Genomic DNA, 18,293 nt, shown 5'->3' on the forward strand with positions numbered 1-18,293 from the left:
CAAGCATAGAGAAGGCAAATACAGGCAATGCAGCTGTTTGACTTACAATACTCACAAGTTGTAAGATCATAAATCCTTGGAATCTGGAGACCAAGTCTGTATGTATACCTGTCCCTTGAACACATCATCTGTGTTACTTTTTGCCTGGACATGAATAAAGAAGGACTTAGAGCTGATGACTTCTACCTTGAGCAACTATGTAGGTTTGAGATTTTTTTAAAAATAGCAATATTTGATATAACATATTAACACTCTGTCCAAGCAAAAATATCTCTACCTAAATGTTAAACAAAAATGTCATTCAGAGTAGCTATTTACTGTGATCATTATTGTGAAAGGTCTATTTAGAAAAGCTGTTTTTTTTTTTTGTTTTTTTTTTTTGTTTTTTTAAATTACACAATTATAGGCTCATAGAGCCATCACTGATCATTTTCTGAGCAAGAGAACAGGATATACTTTGTCATATGATTTACTTCAAGGAATAAGAAAATTTAGTTGATAACCAAAGATGATTAAAAAAACTTAATGATATTAAAAATATATTTTACAAATCATTTTACGAATGAGTATATATCATATTAATCTAGTGCTGTTAAATCAGTATTGCAATCCCTCTGTAAATGATTTGTTCTTTTCAGTATTTATATTTAGCACAATAGAAAAAATATTCCTCCACTTCTTCCATAATGGTAATAAAAAGAAATTGATTATTTTTTACTTGTCCATAAAAATTGTCCCCACAGCAATTCGAATTTGATTAAGCTGGTATATCAAATATATGTATAGGACTTTGAATGCAGAGTCAAGCTTCTAGGAACATATGTACAAATTAGATGATTGCAATACTTAATAATTCAGTGAATCCTTGCTAATGTTACACTTTTTTTTTCAATAAGTTATTTGAAATTGAAATCATTTCTAGGCAGAACATGCTACTCTTTCAGTGTTTAAATCAGGCCTTTTGTATCAACACACTGATTGTAACTGTTCTCATGACCTCTCAGACTTTGAAAATTTATAACACAATGATAGGATATCAAGAAGATAGATTTATAAAATTAGTTTTCTTCCTTATTGTAAGACTAATTTCAGGTCTATTGGAAACAAAAACAAAATGACAAACAATCCCCTTCCCCCCCCTTTCTAGAATAAACTTTCCTTCTAGGTACTTCAACTATTCAAAAAATAATTATCAATCTTATCAAAAGTGATGGAATTGAAACAGTTAAAGGCACTTTAAATTATCTTAGCCACACAGTCCTCACCTTGGAGGAGTCCAGGAAGTTGGTTTCAGTAAGTATTTAATAGTGCACAAATCCCAAGCAAAGGAAATTAGCTTCAGAGCTTCAAAACTTAAGGTCAGTGGATACTGCACTGATCCAATGTGATAGATACAAGATCTGATTGTTTAGATGTAAACCACTCATTGCACATTCATTGTTATTTTTCTGTTGCCTTTATTTAAGTCTAGAATCACTCAAAATCCCAGTCACTGTGTGCTCCATCTCACCAGTAACCGCATTTAGTTTTGTTTAAAAGAGAGAATTAATCACTGTCAATATCTTTTTTTTCTCTCCTGACAGTTCTTCAAGTTTGCAGTGGAATTAGAACATGATTGTTAATTTACACATACAAGATAATTTTATGTAACTTAAGAAAGATTAAAAGGAACAATCAGGAGTGGCAGTAGAAGAAATTAAATCAGGATATGAATGAGTGCTGTTTTATACTGTAGGTGTTCCAGCAAAACCTAATGCTAATACTTAAACTCATCAGTTAATCACTTCCCATATTCTTTTTCAAATATTAACCTTTTAAAAAGTTGAATTAGCTTAAGAATAACTTGATATATTATTAGGAGTCATTTAAAAAGTCCATGCCAAAAAAAGAATGGTTTTCTTTTTAAACAGTTTTTAATTATTATGAGGCTTATATGAAGAGGAAAATATATTTTAACAAGCATCCACACAAGTGGTCTGATTATGTTATTCTAATCTGCAAACCTAATTATCACCTTCTTATGGAGTACAAGGAACAGCTTTAGAAGAAAATTAATGTATCCTATCAGTGGGACAGTTTGTCACTTTATTAAATAATCATCTTCTTTGCAAATAAAATTGTTAGAAGCTTCATTGTATTAAGGAAAAAATAAAACCCCTCACACCATTACATATTAAAATTAACTTCCCACCAATTCTTTAATGGTCTATTAAGCCTTCACTGTGGTGGATTATGAAGTACAAATGAGTATATCAAATGTTTCTAAAACTGTAAGAAACAAATACGTCCTATGCACATTTTTTGTTATTGCGAATAATAATTTAGCAAACATTTAAACTGCTTTCACTAGTTTTCAATGTAGAAAGTTTATATTAAACGCATACAAATTAGATAATGTATTATTTTGTTTGCTTTTAATCAAAATCGTAAGCTGGCATCTCTCTATCCACTTTTTCTGTAAGACAATTCATAGTCAATCTAACAGAAAAAAAAACAAACCCTACATCCACATAAAACAAAAGAGTTCACCTCCAAGTCTTTAGAGCCATTCTGCACAGTAATTGCAGAGCGTTACAGTTAGTGAACAGATACAGGAATCTACTCTGTAAGCTAAGCTAGGTTATTTTTAGCTATCTTTGATTAAGTTGTATTGTTGACTGAAACAAAAACAAAACCAAAAAAAAACAGCAAAAAAAAAAAAAAAAAAACCAACAACATAAAACAATTTTTTTTTTTTTTAATCTAAAAAGAGTTGTTGGCTAACAGACAAAAATTCAGCCTATAACTACATACAAAAATGCATATAGCTACCTCTAATAAAGTACATATTATAAGTCAATGTACATCACATGGGATTTGGGAGACACAGTTTATGCATTCTGAAGGTTTGCTCTGTATCTCCAGTATCTCTGACAAGTGCTCTTACCTTTGCATTTCTAGCCATGGTTTTCAATGTTACTTGCTGGAGTTTTCACCCTGGCAGCAGGAAAAGAATGAAGAAGTCTCTCAGATGGACCTATACTGTAACAAACAGTTTCAAGCTGTCCAGGTTCTCTATCTTGTATAAGCAAACATACACTTCTGCAGAAAACAAAACAAAACAAAACAAAACGCAACAACCAACCAAAAAAATCCAAACCAAAACAAAAAAACCCACAACCAAAAATCTCCTGCCACTTTGCTCAAATACTAGATTAAGACATATTATTCTTAAGGAGAAGAGGCATAGAGGGAGAAGTTGGCTCTGCATCAAGGTGCTGAGGCTGGGAGTCTCCCATTTCAAGCAAGCTCTACAGCTTTTAGGGAAAAGCAAAGGCCCCTTTTTGTCACTGAGCTTTGAGGCATCAGCAGCTTCTGGCTTTTTAAAATCCCAAATTAGTGGGTTTTTTTTAACAACAACAAAAAAAAGGTCCCCCAAATCAGGGAAAGTATTTCCTGCCCAGCACAATCATCTGAGGGAGTATTACCAGCTACTGTCTCCTTTCGAAGAATAGAAAATATATAGCCCTCACTCGCAACCCAGAATTTCATAAGGTAAGGAACTTAGGTTTCTTTCCATGTGTTACACAATTTCTTCTACTTTCTTTTTGCTTTTTTCTTTCTTTTTTTTACTGCATGAAACTGGATAAAAGCCATAAAAGCCTTGAGTTGATAAAAAAATTTGGATATTCTATCCATATAAAGAATTTTACAAGTCCTACATGTCATGTCATCGGAAAGATGGATCAAAATGATCATGAAAGTCAATAATTACTTCATTCATAAAGCTGTCATTCTGGCTATCAGTAACATATTCTTTGTGAGGAAAAGCCTAGGCTATAAAGACTCTGATTTTCCTCAAATATTATTTGATATAGTTAAATGTTGGACTCTGTGGCTTGAGGGTAAGTTGTATCCAGCCATCAAAAAAATGTCCAATATTCTGATACTATACATGGAAGATTAACAGAGCTCTGTAAAATAAGACAATCTGTATAAAATATTGTAGGATTACTTAATTTTAATGTAAAAAATAGAGCTTAAGTTAATGAAACAAATCATAAAGTCAATATTTTTAAAATAAGCTCTACCCCTCTGGAATATTTTTTTTTAAACTTACAATTGGGAAGAACAGTATCATGCCTTGTAAAAAAAGGATGTAAAATATGAAAGTTCATAAAGATCAGGATTTTAATGGAAACATTGACTGAACTATTAGAACTGATTTGTTCCAGCTGAACACCCATCCAAATTCTTAGAAAACAAAACAATATACACAGGAAGATATTTCAAAGAGCTCTCAAAGAAGCACATAACTGATTAATTCTTGCCAGCCAGCACATCCACACATCCATGTTCTTTTTCTTTTTTTTTTTTTTTCTTTTTCCTTTTTTTTCTTTTCTTTTTCCTTCTCCCCCCACCTCCCTTTAAAGGATGCATTGGGCTTTCTCAGCTGTATACCTATCATGACACAGAATCTGAATCTTCCCTCTTCCAGGCTACAGATTAAAGAATACTGCCAGCTCAGGGCACTAAACCAGCACACTTGTAGTCATTAAATTGTCAGACTACTCTGGTAGAAAAGTACACAACGTGTTGCTGTACACCATTCAGAAATTTCAGAGAAAAGAAAAAAAAGTTATGAAAAGTTTACCCATTATATAATAAAGACTTCAGTAAAAAATAATAAATAGTCCAAACTAAGCAACACTTAAGACTTCAAGCAAGAGACATAGCTGAAATGTATTTCTCCTTTGCTCTGTCAACTTTTTCGTTTCCTCTTTTATTAAAACACTAAACCATGAGCATTAAGCAGCTCTTAATTTAGCTTTATAATAAAAATTGAAATCCTTCTTAACCAAGAGTGTAGTTTTGTTGAATTCTGTATCCTTGATTATTTTATAAGGTGAATGAATAAAGTAAAGTCAAGAAAGACAAAGAAAAAAGGAGTCAAAAGCAGAAAGAGGAACAAGAGAAGGCATTAGATGTCAGAGTTAGAAAAAAAATGTCGAATTTGCCTTTAGCAAGAGCAGTCCTTTCAGTTCAGATTTGAGATAGCTAAGAAAAACCCAAAAATCAACTAGCTTTTTGCAAGGACCAAGAAACTGGCATACCGTGGAAGGCTACTGGCCAGTTGCTAGTTTCTTCCTGGCAGCGTCTGTCTAACATGTTTCTCCAACAGAGACTATTTTGCATCGTGTCCTTATCCTACTATTTTAGTGTCTTTGGGCACAATCGGTGACATCAAAGGAGCTTTGGTAGACAAAAGGAAGACTGGTGTGTGCATTTATCAAATAAGCCGGATGGTAAATAATCTAGTTTAGTATCCATGTTTTCTTATTCTGTATGTAACAAAAGGATTTGAGAATCTCTTGTTCTGGTATGAAGTTACTAGGATGCTACACATAAACCACTACCTTTGCAGCCAAAGGATGCAAGTTCCATGGTACTCTTTTTGCTCATGTGAACAAAGCATTGGATAACTACTGTTAATAATTTAAACAACATAATTAATACTCAGACTTTTACCAGACTTCAAACAATACAAAAGTGCCTCTTCACTTTGTTAGTGCTCTGGCAACCTGGTGACAAATTCTAATCTAATTCTAATTAGTTTTCCATGTTTCTGCCATAGCTATGAACGTAGTGTACTTGAATTCCCCCCATCAGAAAGGGGAACTGTCTCCCCTGATCCCCTTTTTTCTGGATGACTGCCTCATATTACAAAGCCAGTATAAAAATAGTCCTATGGCTGAAGTGGCACAGCTGCTGTGAGGCTCTGCAAGAATTTTTTTGAAGCAGAACCACTAGTCAGGTCAATCTACCCAAATTTAATTTTTATAAGAACAACAATTTGACAGTTAAATTTATGTTCCCAAATCACTTTCACAGAACATTTATGCTGCAATTCTCTACAAAGTCAAAGCAGCTAAACATACTGAAGATTTCATTCAGAATGAGTTATCAGCAGTCTCATACCAGTAGAAACATATTTCTTTGATTAAGACACATCCTTTCTTCTTTAAACATCAACAAAATCTCAGTAAAGAACTAGACTGACAGTTTAGCACAGCTTTCAAGGCTTTATTATCAAAATCCAAGTCACTTTAGAATATTCTGCTGCTTTTGCTGCTGCTATAGCTATTAATATATCATGATAACTATAAGAAAAATTCCAAGTACTTTAGCTCATAAAAAAAAAATCAATATTGCCCTTGTTTTTAATATATTGTGAGCACAAATATTCTAACCACAGAGAAAGTTCTTCAGTTGGCCATTATAATCCCAAATCACAAGTTACTGTTACAAAGAGCATTTGATGCCTTTAGACATCTTCATAATTGGCTCAGAAATAGCATGCTGCAAGAAAGGTTAACAGACCTTGCTGTTCCTCATATGGACAAATCTTTATTTTAAAAAAGGCATAACTGAAAGTTCTCAAGAACCAGGAAACCATATGACTTGCAGCTGTTCCCCAAGTCCAATTTGACAGGAAAAAAAAAAAAAAAAAAAGGCAATTCCAACAGACAGCCTCTTCCTCTGAATACTAAATCAAAATCTGAAACAGTTTTTCACACATCTACCCATGGCACACGGATTCCAACGATACCCTTATGTCTACATTTTAGGCACATCATGAAAACAATTTAATGTAAATCCAATATGATCTTAAAATACGGTATTACTTCCTTAACCTAAAGAACAAAATTAGTTGTTAGTATATCTAACCATGCTTTCAGGGACTCAAACTGGTTATAATTTGAAAACTTGCCAAGATTAGTAAGTTTCACTTAGTAGCTAAGTAATAGTTTTTGGGGTTTTTTTTGTTTTTTTTTGTTTTTTTGTTTGTTTTGTTTTTGTCTAATGCCTTTGTTTTATTCTATTGTCATTTTCCATGCAATAAAGTGCCCACAGGCATCCGGCTCATACTCACAGTCACTGATCAATAAATGGATTCAGAATTCTGTAATTATTGTTTGCTTAGATTTGGAGAAACAAAGTCTACATTGTTCCCCACGTTTGTTCAGCTGTCTTGTCTCCCACCTTGCAGTTTCCCCTGAGAGATTTCCTGGGTCTTCGGACCTGGAAGAGAGGGCATTCTGAACCAAAGACCACAATCTGTCGCATACCTTAAAGTCCTCATATTGATCCAAGCTCATTTTACTCAAAACGGAGTATTACAGAACACTTGATAGAGACAGCACTCTATGGAATCATAGAGTCATTAAGATTGGAAAAGACCTCTAAGATCAAGTGCAATCATCAAACTACCCCCACCATGCCCACTAAATATGTTCCTAAATGCTTCATGCTGCTTGTATCTCAAGAGTTCAGAAAAGGATACTAGTGTCCTCACTACTGGTAAGACAGTAAATGAATATGCATTAATTACCCATTTCAAAAGTGGGTGTAGATCAATAGTTGCCATTCATTCAGCAATACAATTACAAGAGAGGCAGAGAGGTATCCTTTCAATCCTATGCTAGTGCTTAGAAATATCTTAATGAAATGTGATGAGAGAAAGGTAGGCAATATGACTTTAAACTACCTTTTACTTCTTTGCTAAATTTGGATTCAATACTAGAGGTGTCACTTACCAGAATAAGCAATGGCCATTTCCTCTACATCACCAAGTCAGCCAATATATTACTCCAGCGATGTTATTTCTTTTGTACTTTTTAAGAAAATATGTAGGAATTTCACAACGCAGCAACATACACAGATACTGAAACTTACATAATTGGGATATAACAGCGTAACATAAAGGATAAAAATAAAATAGAAAAAATATGAGAAAATACTTTTAAATGTAGGTTAAAATACAATTTGGGTGCAGTGGTTCTAATGAGAATTAATATAGAAATAAATATTTCTCATTTTGACTACATAATTCTGTTCTTATCAGATGTAACGAAACAGTAGTAGTAGTAAACTATCCTGAAGATCAAATTCATAACAATGTGGTTATAGAAATTATTATGTTAAAACTTATTTTTCATGTAATTATACAAATGCACTAAATTATTGTGCATATATTATTTGACACTGTTCTACCTTATACAAAAAAACCCCAACATATTCAAAATATTTTTTTGGAACAATGTATCTTATGTTAATGAATCTACGATATAGTGCAAAAGGCAATACAAACTCTACCAGAAGTGTATCTTCTGGATTTATCTGATTTTGTAATATATACGAATCATAGCTCATGATAGCAAATTTGGAAATAATATTTTTTGATTTGCACATTTCTTATAAAAGACTGTGTAACCTACTGAAATGAAGTAAGACTTCAAATCAAATCAGAAAGAAGTCTGATTATTTGCATGAAAATGATACGTAGACATGAGCCAGGCAAAATACATTCAAATAGAATAAAGAGGGAAATTGAAAATGTTATCTCAAGTGATGGAGATGGTGGCACAGGCTCTTTATTAGGTACATTAAGTACTTAAAATCACTTCAGTTATATAATTAGCGAAGATAAGAACTATGGGATATTTAATCAGGGACAGACACATTGGTTGAAAGGATTACTTTTCAGGTCAGGTAATCTATTCAAAAAAATAATTTTGAAAATTAGTACTAAGGTTTAATTTAGGGCTAGAGGGATCAGCTTTTTTTTTTATATATATATACTTTTTAAAAAAATTATTTATTTTTTATTTCCAGTTACCTAAGTCTCTCCAACATGACACAGAACTTCAGAGTGTAGTACCAGAAGTTTGGTGCATTTAATTTAAGATCTGAATCTGAAGCAAATTTAGGTCCTAACTTCTAGGGACCTAAGGCGCAAGGCAAGTAAAAAAATATATGCTCTATATCACATCGGTCCATGCCGTACTAAAGGAATAATTGGGGTCTCATTATCATTGGGTGTTGCAGCATACGCCTGGATAATGACAATCTCTAAAAATAGGGGCTTAATTACTGGAATTAAAGGATTAAAAAAAAAGACCCATAAAGCACTCACAGTTCAGACTAAAGGTTTTCATGTTGTGATTAAATTTTAATTTCTTTGTACTAAAGAATAATGTGTTTATATTTATTAAATAGGAAGTGTAAAATTTATTTCTTAACAATTCATTTCATTGCTTTTAATGGCTTGGATATTGTCAATAATATAATATGTAAGTGCACTGTGGCCACTTAGCAACCTTGACTGGATTTTGAAGGAAGGTTTTGATGGTTTGGCAATATATATTAGAAACATGCTGCTGCTTAACTGCTTATGAAGCCCAGCATCTGTTATGAACATGAAATATAACCACATAAAATTCATGTAAAGATTTGCCATTTACTTCAGATTTTTGAAGACGAATTGATCCAAAATGAAGTTTAAAATCAGCTGCAGATTTATATTGCTCATATTCACTAAAACAAGTATCACAATGAATTATTAAGCTTCTGCTCACGAAAATCAGAGAAAATATTAATTAGTATAAAAAATCCTAACCATACTTTATCAACAAGCAACAAATAGCAAACTGTAGTTATGCCATTTTGCTGCAGAATTTCTGTTCTATAGAATTCAACATGCGTGAATTTACTATTAATGAAAGTAGTGAGAAAGATTTCTCTATCATTCCGTTATTTAATATTTTTTATTTCAAACGGTGTGACTAGACAGTGGAAGAGACTCAGATTGAACTTGCATGTAGTAAAGTTTGCATTTAAAGCACTGTAATCAAATGCACTAGTTTTTAATTAATTAAAGAATGCATAGAACATTCAACAGGCACTTCAATCCATTGAAAAGGTTCAATGACCTGATCTGAGTAATGAAACAACATCTTCAATAAAATCCTTTGCCAGCCTGACATCAGTTGAAGAAAATTAGATTTTATTGACCTTAGGCTACAGCAAAAGCATAGACCTGTTGTGAATCAACAGTTTTTTACTCGCAGAAAGCATGCTGAGCCAATTCCTTTATATCATTGTGCACCATGTAGAACAATCCATTATTCTAACAACACAGCCCTTTAACATACATTCTATTTCACAATGTCTACTGTAACTCTGTATTTAGCAACTGAATATCATTATGTATCTTTAAAATACTGAAGTTTCCTCAAAGGAAAAACATTCCCATATCCTGCCAATGTTAATAGTATTATTAACTATACTAATAATATTAATAGTACCCATTTCAGTTATTTCCTTTAGGAATGCAGAAAGACAAGTGTTTCACAACAGTCTCCTCCAATGAAATGTGCAGTGAACAGCTAGTCCTTACTGTTCTAACAGTACAAAACCTGAATCCATTTTAGTCCAACAGTAGTGAAATTGATAGCTGAGCATCCTGAAAATGAAAACATTCATTGCTACAGATAGAGCCTGATACACTTCACTAATTTCAAATATGTACTTTGAAATCACAGGGGATGCACAGTTCTCTGCTTAGAATTTATTTTTTATATCATACTGCCTCTAGTCCTCAAGAATCTGAACCTGAGGTTTCTCAACCAGATGAACCTTCCCCACAGCCATTACAGAATAGTATTTAGCAGAGCAATAGGTGTCTCAAGCATGTGGGCCTTAGCCCTTTAGCACTATCTAGAGAAATGACAAAAATGTGAAATCACTTATCAGAGAGAGGTACAGATACTGGAGTTGCACACTGCTGTATTTTTACCTTTTTTTGCTTATTTTTGCATAGATGATAAACATAGAGAAGCTGAATCAGAATAATTCTTTAAGCATCTTTTGGGAACATACTGTAAACTGTTACATTTTGAATGAAAGAAGGATGTCTAAACAAAAGCAAACATTTCTAATATAATTTACTTTGTTGACTGAAGCTGCAATGTGTTAGAATCTAGAGCTGTTGTGAAAACCTGATAAATATATATAATACCGTTGTATCTTTGCAGATATAAAATGTATTGAGCTCGTATCTGCATAATCCTTACACTAAGGATTCAATAACTCTAGGTGAAGTCCTAGAGAATAGTATCAAAATTATTATTAGATTTATCTCAGCTCAGTGAACTCAGGTATGCATGATACACAGTAGGTAGTTTTTTTGAAGATACTATTTCATATTTGAAGCTTGACAAAAGAACATGTTGATTCTTCTTTACCTTTTTTTTTTTCTTTTCTCTTCCTGTCTATAAATGTTATAAGTAAGAGCTAGGTGGAGTAGGCTGTGCAACTATAGACCACCGTTGGATCATGTGAAACTATTTCTGACTTGGTCATGTGGTTTTTTGCTTTGAGTTGCTTCTTCTGATGCCTACGACTGCAGCAATACTGTCTCAGATCAGAGGTGATGTTCCCTGGAGTCTTATCCTTTTACGAAAAGAAACCTGTGGAATCGATGGGGCAGGTAACAGATGTCTACAATCTGGTCTCTGCGTGGGGCCACTGCCTTCTTTTTAAGCTGAGAATGTCACAATGAGGAAGGGAGGAGAGGTTGAAGGAAATAGCCTGAAATGTTTGCAATTCAAGTTAGAAACTGTGAGCTGATGATTAGTTTATTCACTCTAAGTATGTACTAGAGGTTCAGCCCAAGAGACTGCATCACTTAAGCTGAAAAACTGGAAGAATAATGAAAATATCAAAATAATTTTGTTTGTTTTAAATTGAAACATTTTGACTTTTCAATTCAAAGCTAAAGTAAGCCAACTTTAAAACACAGGTCACGTATACCTGAGAATTTTATCCGCTACATGGCAAACTACTTTGCTTTTAAACTTGAGGTTGCATTATGCAAAAAAAGAAGCAGAAATGTTAAACTGTTTTTTTTTTTTTTTATCCCGTCACCACTGGAGTTACTGCATGTTTTCAGTAATAAGTGTTTAGTTTCTTTACTGCCTGGCTGGCTTACAAATATTATAAGATACAGATTTTTCAATAGAGTATCAGCCCTTATATGCACAACATTTTTTAATTTTTTTTTTCTTTTTTTTCTTTTTTCTGAGGTCAGGGAAGATGCTTCACTACGTAACTACACAGCATTGTGAAGTACTCTAGTTGGGGCACATGGAAGAAGAAGTGCTAAAGATTCATTTACCTTCCATTTCCTCCATCTTTACTTTAAGTAAAAAAAAAGCCTTTCCAGATAAAATAAAAGTGTAAGTAAACAAGTTGAAAGGGAATCTCAGAAGTACATGGTCAAGAACATGATACAAATTGAGTTATTAGAAATAGGAACCTTTTCTGCATACGGATTTCCTCTTCATAAAAGAGAAAAATTGACTGATGCTTGAAAATCTCAAAGATAACACACTTAAAACTGTAAATGCAATTTATAAATCCTACTTCAGTTTATAGAAAATAAGAAATACCTTGTACGCTACTAGGTGCCAGGGAATTGAATTAGCATTATATTATAGTATTTTAGAATAGTTAGTGTGAACTTGAATGATATTTTGCTGAATGTTTTCCTTGTTTCCATGTGTATATTCTAGTCACATAACTCATACATCTGTTATCCCCAGCGTTGAGTCTATGATGTTTACACAGATCTCCCTGCAGGGCATTTTGGCCTAACTGAATCCTTATTTCAACAGTATGTCCTACTTTAATGATATTGTTACTTGAAATGCTGTCCTTTGCAAGTTTTCTTTCCCCTGAGGTTAACACAGCTATTCTACACTGAAAGTAGGGAATCTGACCCTACTCCTAACAGCAGATACGGGGAAGCAAACCCTGTTATCTTACACAGAGTTCTCTGCACTTTAGACCTGCAGAATAGGTGCAGTGACCGCTAAGATTTTTTTTTCTATGGACACATTTAAATCTCAGTGCAATACTAGTGCAGATTTCTGATAATGTGTGTTTATGATCATAAGATACAATTATTTGAAAAAGCTTGTTAGGATACATTTTTTTGACAGATGTGGGGAAGCTGCTGTATTCCCACTTTCATTATTTTCTATTGGATCATCACCAAAAGAAACATTTTTCTCCTTCAGATCCATTTTCATGAAGAAATAATGAATATTTTGCAAATATTGTAAGATGCTTACAGTGAGCCTTATTTGTAAGATCATATGGAGCCAATCTAAATTGCAGCTTACAAGGGTAATATTCTTAACTAAGTAACTAACCAGTAACTAAGACATTTCCCAACAGTTTTTCAGTGACATTCTGAACAGAAAAAAACCATTTGACAAAAGCACATCATTTCACTTTAATAATAATCAGAAACAAACAGGGGTTGCACAGGTGAAATGGCACAGGAAACTTTTAAGTCATTCAAAGATTTAAGAAACGAAACATAATACGGATTTTAAATTCATGAATATTCACATATACTTAATCTGAGACTTTTTCAAAGACCTATACGTCTATGCATCTCTAGTGCAGAAATCCACAACTTATTTAATTTCTTTGTATTTTTAATGAGTCAGTACTAAGTCTTTGTGTCTGAAACCTAGGAGCAATGCACAGTGTCAAAACATGCCAGCATTCTTAAGCAGATACCTGCTTCCAAAACATTCTACAGTATCAGTGAGTAATAATTAAAAAGTCCTTCTAAGCCTTGTGATTTGTTCTCCTCTTCATTCTGAAAAGGTAAACAAGTGTAGAAAGATTCTGCATTCATATATGCAGCATATCAGGATTTTCCATATTGGTTTCCTCTAATTACACAGGCAGCATGGTGTCAGTGTGTCAAGGAATGTCATAGTACTTTAAGGATTATCACTGCCACAATCTAAGGCAGATGATTCTCCAACTACAAACTTAATCTAATTCACAAAGAAGAATCAAATACAACACCTGTGCATTTTAGAAAATCTCTGCACATAGCATAAATTCAGTTTCTTTTAGGCGAAGAAACTTTTTATATAGTCCTTCTCAAAGTAGAACCTCAGTGCAAGGATCTGCTTTACAAAACTGATAACGGTAGGAGTACAAAGCTTTGGAAAATCAAGCAAGAAGAAAATAGCACAAAGCCACAAAAGAATTAACAAATTCACATGTGACAATGCAGGATTTTGAAATGAATAAGTGCTGTAACTATGTAGTAGGCTATGAATCTGACTTGGGATTGCCTTGCTGATCCAAATGATGAAAAAAGCAATAAATGCATTTTGTCTAACATATATAAAATGGTTTCACTTCCACACACTGCAGGAAAATGCTGCTATACCATATTGTGGAGTTTTGCTACAAGAGGAAAAAGTACGAGGGCTGCTCTGAAAGTAATGCCTCCTTTTTCATTATGTTGGCCCGCGATGTCAGAAGCGAATATTGGTGGTATGGCAGCAGAGAACCTTCCTGACAATATCTACTACATTTTGTTGCCATGTGACAGACAGCAGCAGCAGAACAGTCTGACAGAAATGTGACCAACATGGAAGTGCATATAAAGCAAAGGTGTGGCACTGAATTCGTCCATGTGGAAAAAATGGCATCCATTAATATTCACTGATGCTTGCTTGAATATTTATGGAGACCAAACAGTGCATGTGAGCACAGCAAGGCAGTAAGTGGTACGTATCAGCAGTGGTCACCTTTGCTGGTGCAGATTTCTACATATGCAGCATGCAGGCTCTTGTTCATCATTTTGAAAATGCACAGCTAATGGTGGTGCTGATGTTGAAAAATAGTGTTTTGTAGTTGAGAATTTGTTCATTTAAACAGAGTTATTCTGCTCTTTGCAAATGATGCAGTTTCCATGGAAATAAATAGGAGGCATTACTTCTGGAGCAACATACACGTTTATGAACTTACAGCATTTGGAATATTCTTTTCAACAGTAACAGAAATCCACAGTAACCATTAAAAAAAAAAGTCCCTGTTACAATACTTTGACCAAGTCTTCACATTATTTTTTAGAAACCTATCATCTTTCTAAACAGTCTTTAAACAGCCTGACAATCATTACTTTTTAAAAGTTCTTTCAATGCCACACTACTGAAACATAGGGACTCCAACTATATATTTTTGTAGTTAATTTCCTTAAGATAGTGCTAGAAACATCAGGTTCCTTAAAATATAGATGAATTTCAAGGTGAGTCTGCTAGCAGATTAATGGCACATGATTTATCGTGACATGAAATCTGATCTGAAACTCATGTTATTAGCTGAGCTTTTTATAAATCATAATTGCCAGCTGCTGAAAATATGCAGAAAGATCACTGATAAACTTCATCTTCAGGGCCTAGAATATCTGCATTTGCTAAATGTCCAATATCTCTAGTCTTAGTGAATGACGGAATGACTAATAGATTTGGATGTGCAGATCAGACTTCAGTTAAAATCTTTTCACGGTATAATTCTTACAAAATGAGAAGCACAGGAGGCAGAAAGAGGAGGTAATATAATTTAAGTGTTTACAGTAAGTAGGCTCACAGAGAAATATATACTTGAGTTCTTGTATATCATTGAATAGATTCTAGTACATAATTGCAGATATGATTATTTAAGGAAAAAGTCCCCATCTTGGACTGTTAAGAGTAAAATTTATACTTGCGACATGAAATCAGCAAATTTGATAATATTCAAACACATTCAAGCATCAGTCTATACAGCTGTAATGAGGCTGCACAAAAAAGATTTTATTATCCTAACATCTATGAAGATTGACCTCTACATTATATCCGGTTGACCCTGATGGAAATTTTAAAAAAATCTGTAGGTATGACAAAACATTTGTTTCAACAGTTATTCCTAGATATTCCCATTACATCCCTAAACTTCATATCTTAATTTCTTCTTCCCATGCGCCTTTAAATCTTAATTAAAGTTTCTGAAATGTTGCTTTTACCCATCACAAGTGATGTGCTAAATTACCTAAATAGAAAGAGACAAACATAAGCACTGCATTATGAATATTATCTACTCAACAAACCAGATATTGAAAGAAGGTGATTTTGCAATACATGTTGTAACACATTTTTAATATCCAGAAAAGCTCAGAGATAAATTCTAAATTCAAAAAGCAACAAGGAACAGATGCAAAGTCTCATTCCTGATTTTTTTATATATCCAAAGCTGTTTAATGATAAAAGCATTTATGTGTAAAATGGCATTCACTTGCCCTTAGTAAGAGTATATATGGAAGAGCCTCCTGTCAATGTACCAGTGTGCATGTGGGAATGAAACATAAGGACCACCATCTGCAGCTGTCTAATAAGTGTTCTTCAGTGCCTAATGGCAAAGTGTCAATTCAGAGATCTTCAGATACCACAATGCATCATCTTGTCCATGCTAGTCTTACAAGTCAAACATTTTGCATGTGAGAACAGTTTATTTATAATCCTATTCATTTCAGTTGAAATACCAGATATAAAACAGTTACGCTACCAGCAGTCTGTGAGCATATACTTAATACAAAATGCACTGATTTCCTCTCTTTTATGAGAATCAATATTTTAAAGGCTGTGCAAGATTTAACTCCTGATAGAACAAATCTCAAAGTCATAGAAATAATCTTTTCACATGTAAGCAATTTGAAATTCTTACCTACTGTTGAACTTCTCCGGATGTTTTTCTCTCATGATGTGGAATCTGTGGGCAATTGAAGCATCCTAACAGAAAAAAGAGAACTGTAAATCTATAATGAAAGAAAAATTACAAAACAGAACACCAAAACTGTAATCAAGGCATATTGTTTGTGAGGTGTTTTACTGTCTATCATTTTCAACAACAGCAATATTCTGACCACTTTACAGATACGCTGCTCCAAGGAAGGGATCTCTATGAAAATAATCAACTCACTACGCTTATTACATTCTCCGCTTTTACAAATCAGACGTGATAGCTCTGTTTACTGAAAGGGTCTTCGATTTTTTTATAGCAAATATCATCCAGATACACAGAAGATTTACAATAGCGCTCTCCACTGATCTTTTCTGTTGTTTTTATTGCTGTTGTTGGAATTCTAAACAAAGTATATGAAACTCTAGTACGGCTGAATGATAGTTTTAATAGAGTTAAACATATACAGCCTGACATTTGCATATGAGGATTCAGTAGCTTTCTACAGGATTTTGTAGAAAATGGAAATAAATGATAATATATCCTTTATTACATTGGAAATGATGGAGGTAAGACTGATTTTTTGCACAAAGAAGAATCTTGTTAATTAAGAATATATTATATACATTATTAAAGTGTTTAAAAAATACTAAATGATGCAAATAGTAGAAACAAATATGAATTAGAAATGAAATACCACAATAAAATACATAGGTGTATAACATTTTAAAGGTAATCAAATAATTGTGGTGGTGGAAGTTGCTGATATGCTAGAATCATTTTTCCCAGCATTCATACATCTCATTTGAAAGTACAAAAACAATGTTTTCTTCAGTATAGCTATGAAATATTTATTTTGCTTAATAATTCTATGATCCTATGAAATCAGTCATGAGAATACGAAACCTACCAACTCTACAGTTTTGTAAGAGATAGTAAACATTGGATTGCTTTCACAAGTATGTCTTAAAAAACTGCATATATGAGAATATATGTGCAAAGCAATAATTTTAAATGAATTCTAGTTTCCATGCTAATACAGCTCCACAAAAACCACAAATAAATTTTTCACTATAATCAAATATCATGGATGAGAAACAACTTAAAAGATTATAGAACTATAAAAACTAAGAATTAGAGAAAAGTATCAAATTCAATATAAGCCTTCAGACTTATCCAGTAACATTTTAAATGATTTTCAAACAATCAGAATTAACTTTTGGTGGAAAAAAGAAAATGAAATACTTTACTTAAATTTTATCTTGTTGCCAATTAAAATATTATTTTACATACTTTTTATTTAAGCCATTCATCTTCAGTTTAAATCTCAAATAAGCAAACAAATGTTTAGTGCAGATATCACTTATATCAAATATGGCTACAACACTGACAAAAATACTTCTTTTTAATTAAAATTTTAAACAAGGTAAACTCCAGAGATCATACAGCTGCTCACTGATATAATTTTCTTATATGATGAATAAAAGGTAACAAATAGGAAATTATATTTTCCATATACTCTGATTACCTAAGGATGTAGAACTCTATTGAATTCTTCAGCAATATGACTTGTGATCATTGCTTAAGTAAAATCACTTAGTGGCATCACTAAATGTAAATTGAAATAGTCAGTTTATACTCTAATTATGTAGTTTCTAAAGATGCATACAGTTTTCATCCTTAGGAACATCTGCTTACTTATTTTTCTATTCTATTTGTGAACAGAAATGTCATTTAATGTATATGTTTTACTGTCCCACAAGGAAATGAGAGCAAAAAGCCCTACTGACTGAATTTTATGTTCATAAAATGCCTGATTTTTCTGTACTGTCATCCTACTGTCATCTGAAACTTTCAGTGCAATATTCTCAAACAGT

General features: G+C 33.0%; 1 protein-coding gene across 4 annotated transcripts in view; it reads right to left on the reverse strand.

Annotated features, from left to right (window-relative positions):
* The window catches only part of DGKB (diacylglycerol kinase beta), a 328,785-nt gene that overhangs the window by 121,496 nt on the left and 188,996 nt on the right, over positions 1-18,293 (reverse strand). For all 4 annotated transcript variants that reach the window (XM_052695392.1, XM_052695389.1, XM_052695393.1 and 1 more), the window contains one exon: positions 16,402-16,466. In XM_052695392.1, coding sequence (XP_052551352.1) covers positions 16,402-16,466 — 65 coding nt within the window. The remainder of the gene's footprint in view (positions 1-16,401; positions 16,467-18,293) is intronic.

This window comes from Tympanuchus pallidicinctus, unplaced genomic scaffold (assembly GCF_026119805.1).
Source record: "Tympanuchus pallidicinctus isolate F22 unplaced genomic scaffold, pur_lepc_1.0 scaffold3, whole genome shotgun sequence".
NCBI lineage: Eukaryota > Metazoa > Chordata > Aves > Galliformes > Phasianidae > Tympanuchus > Tympanuchus pallidicinctus.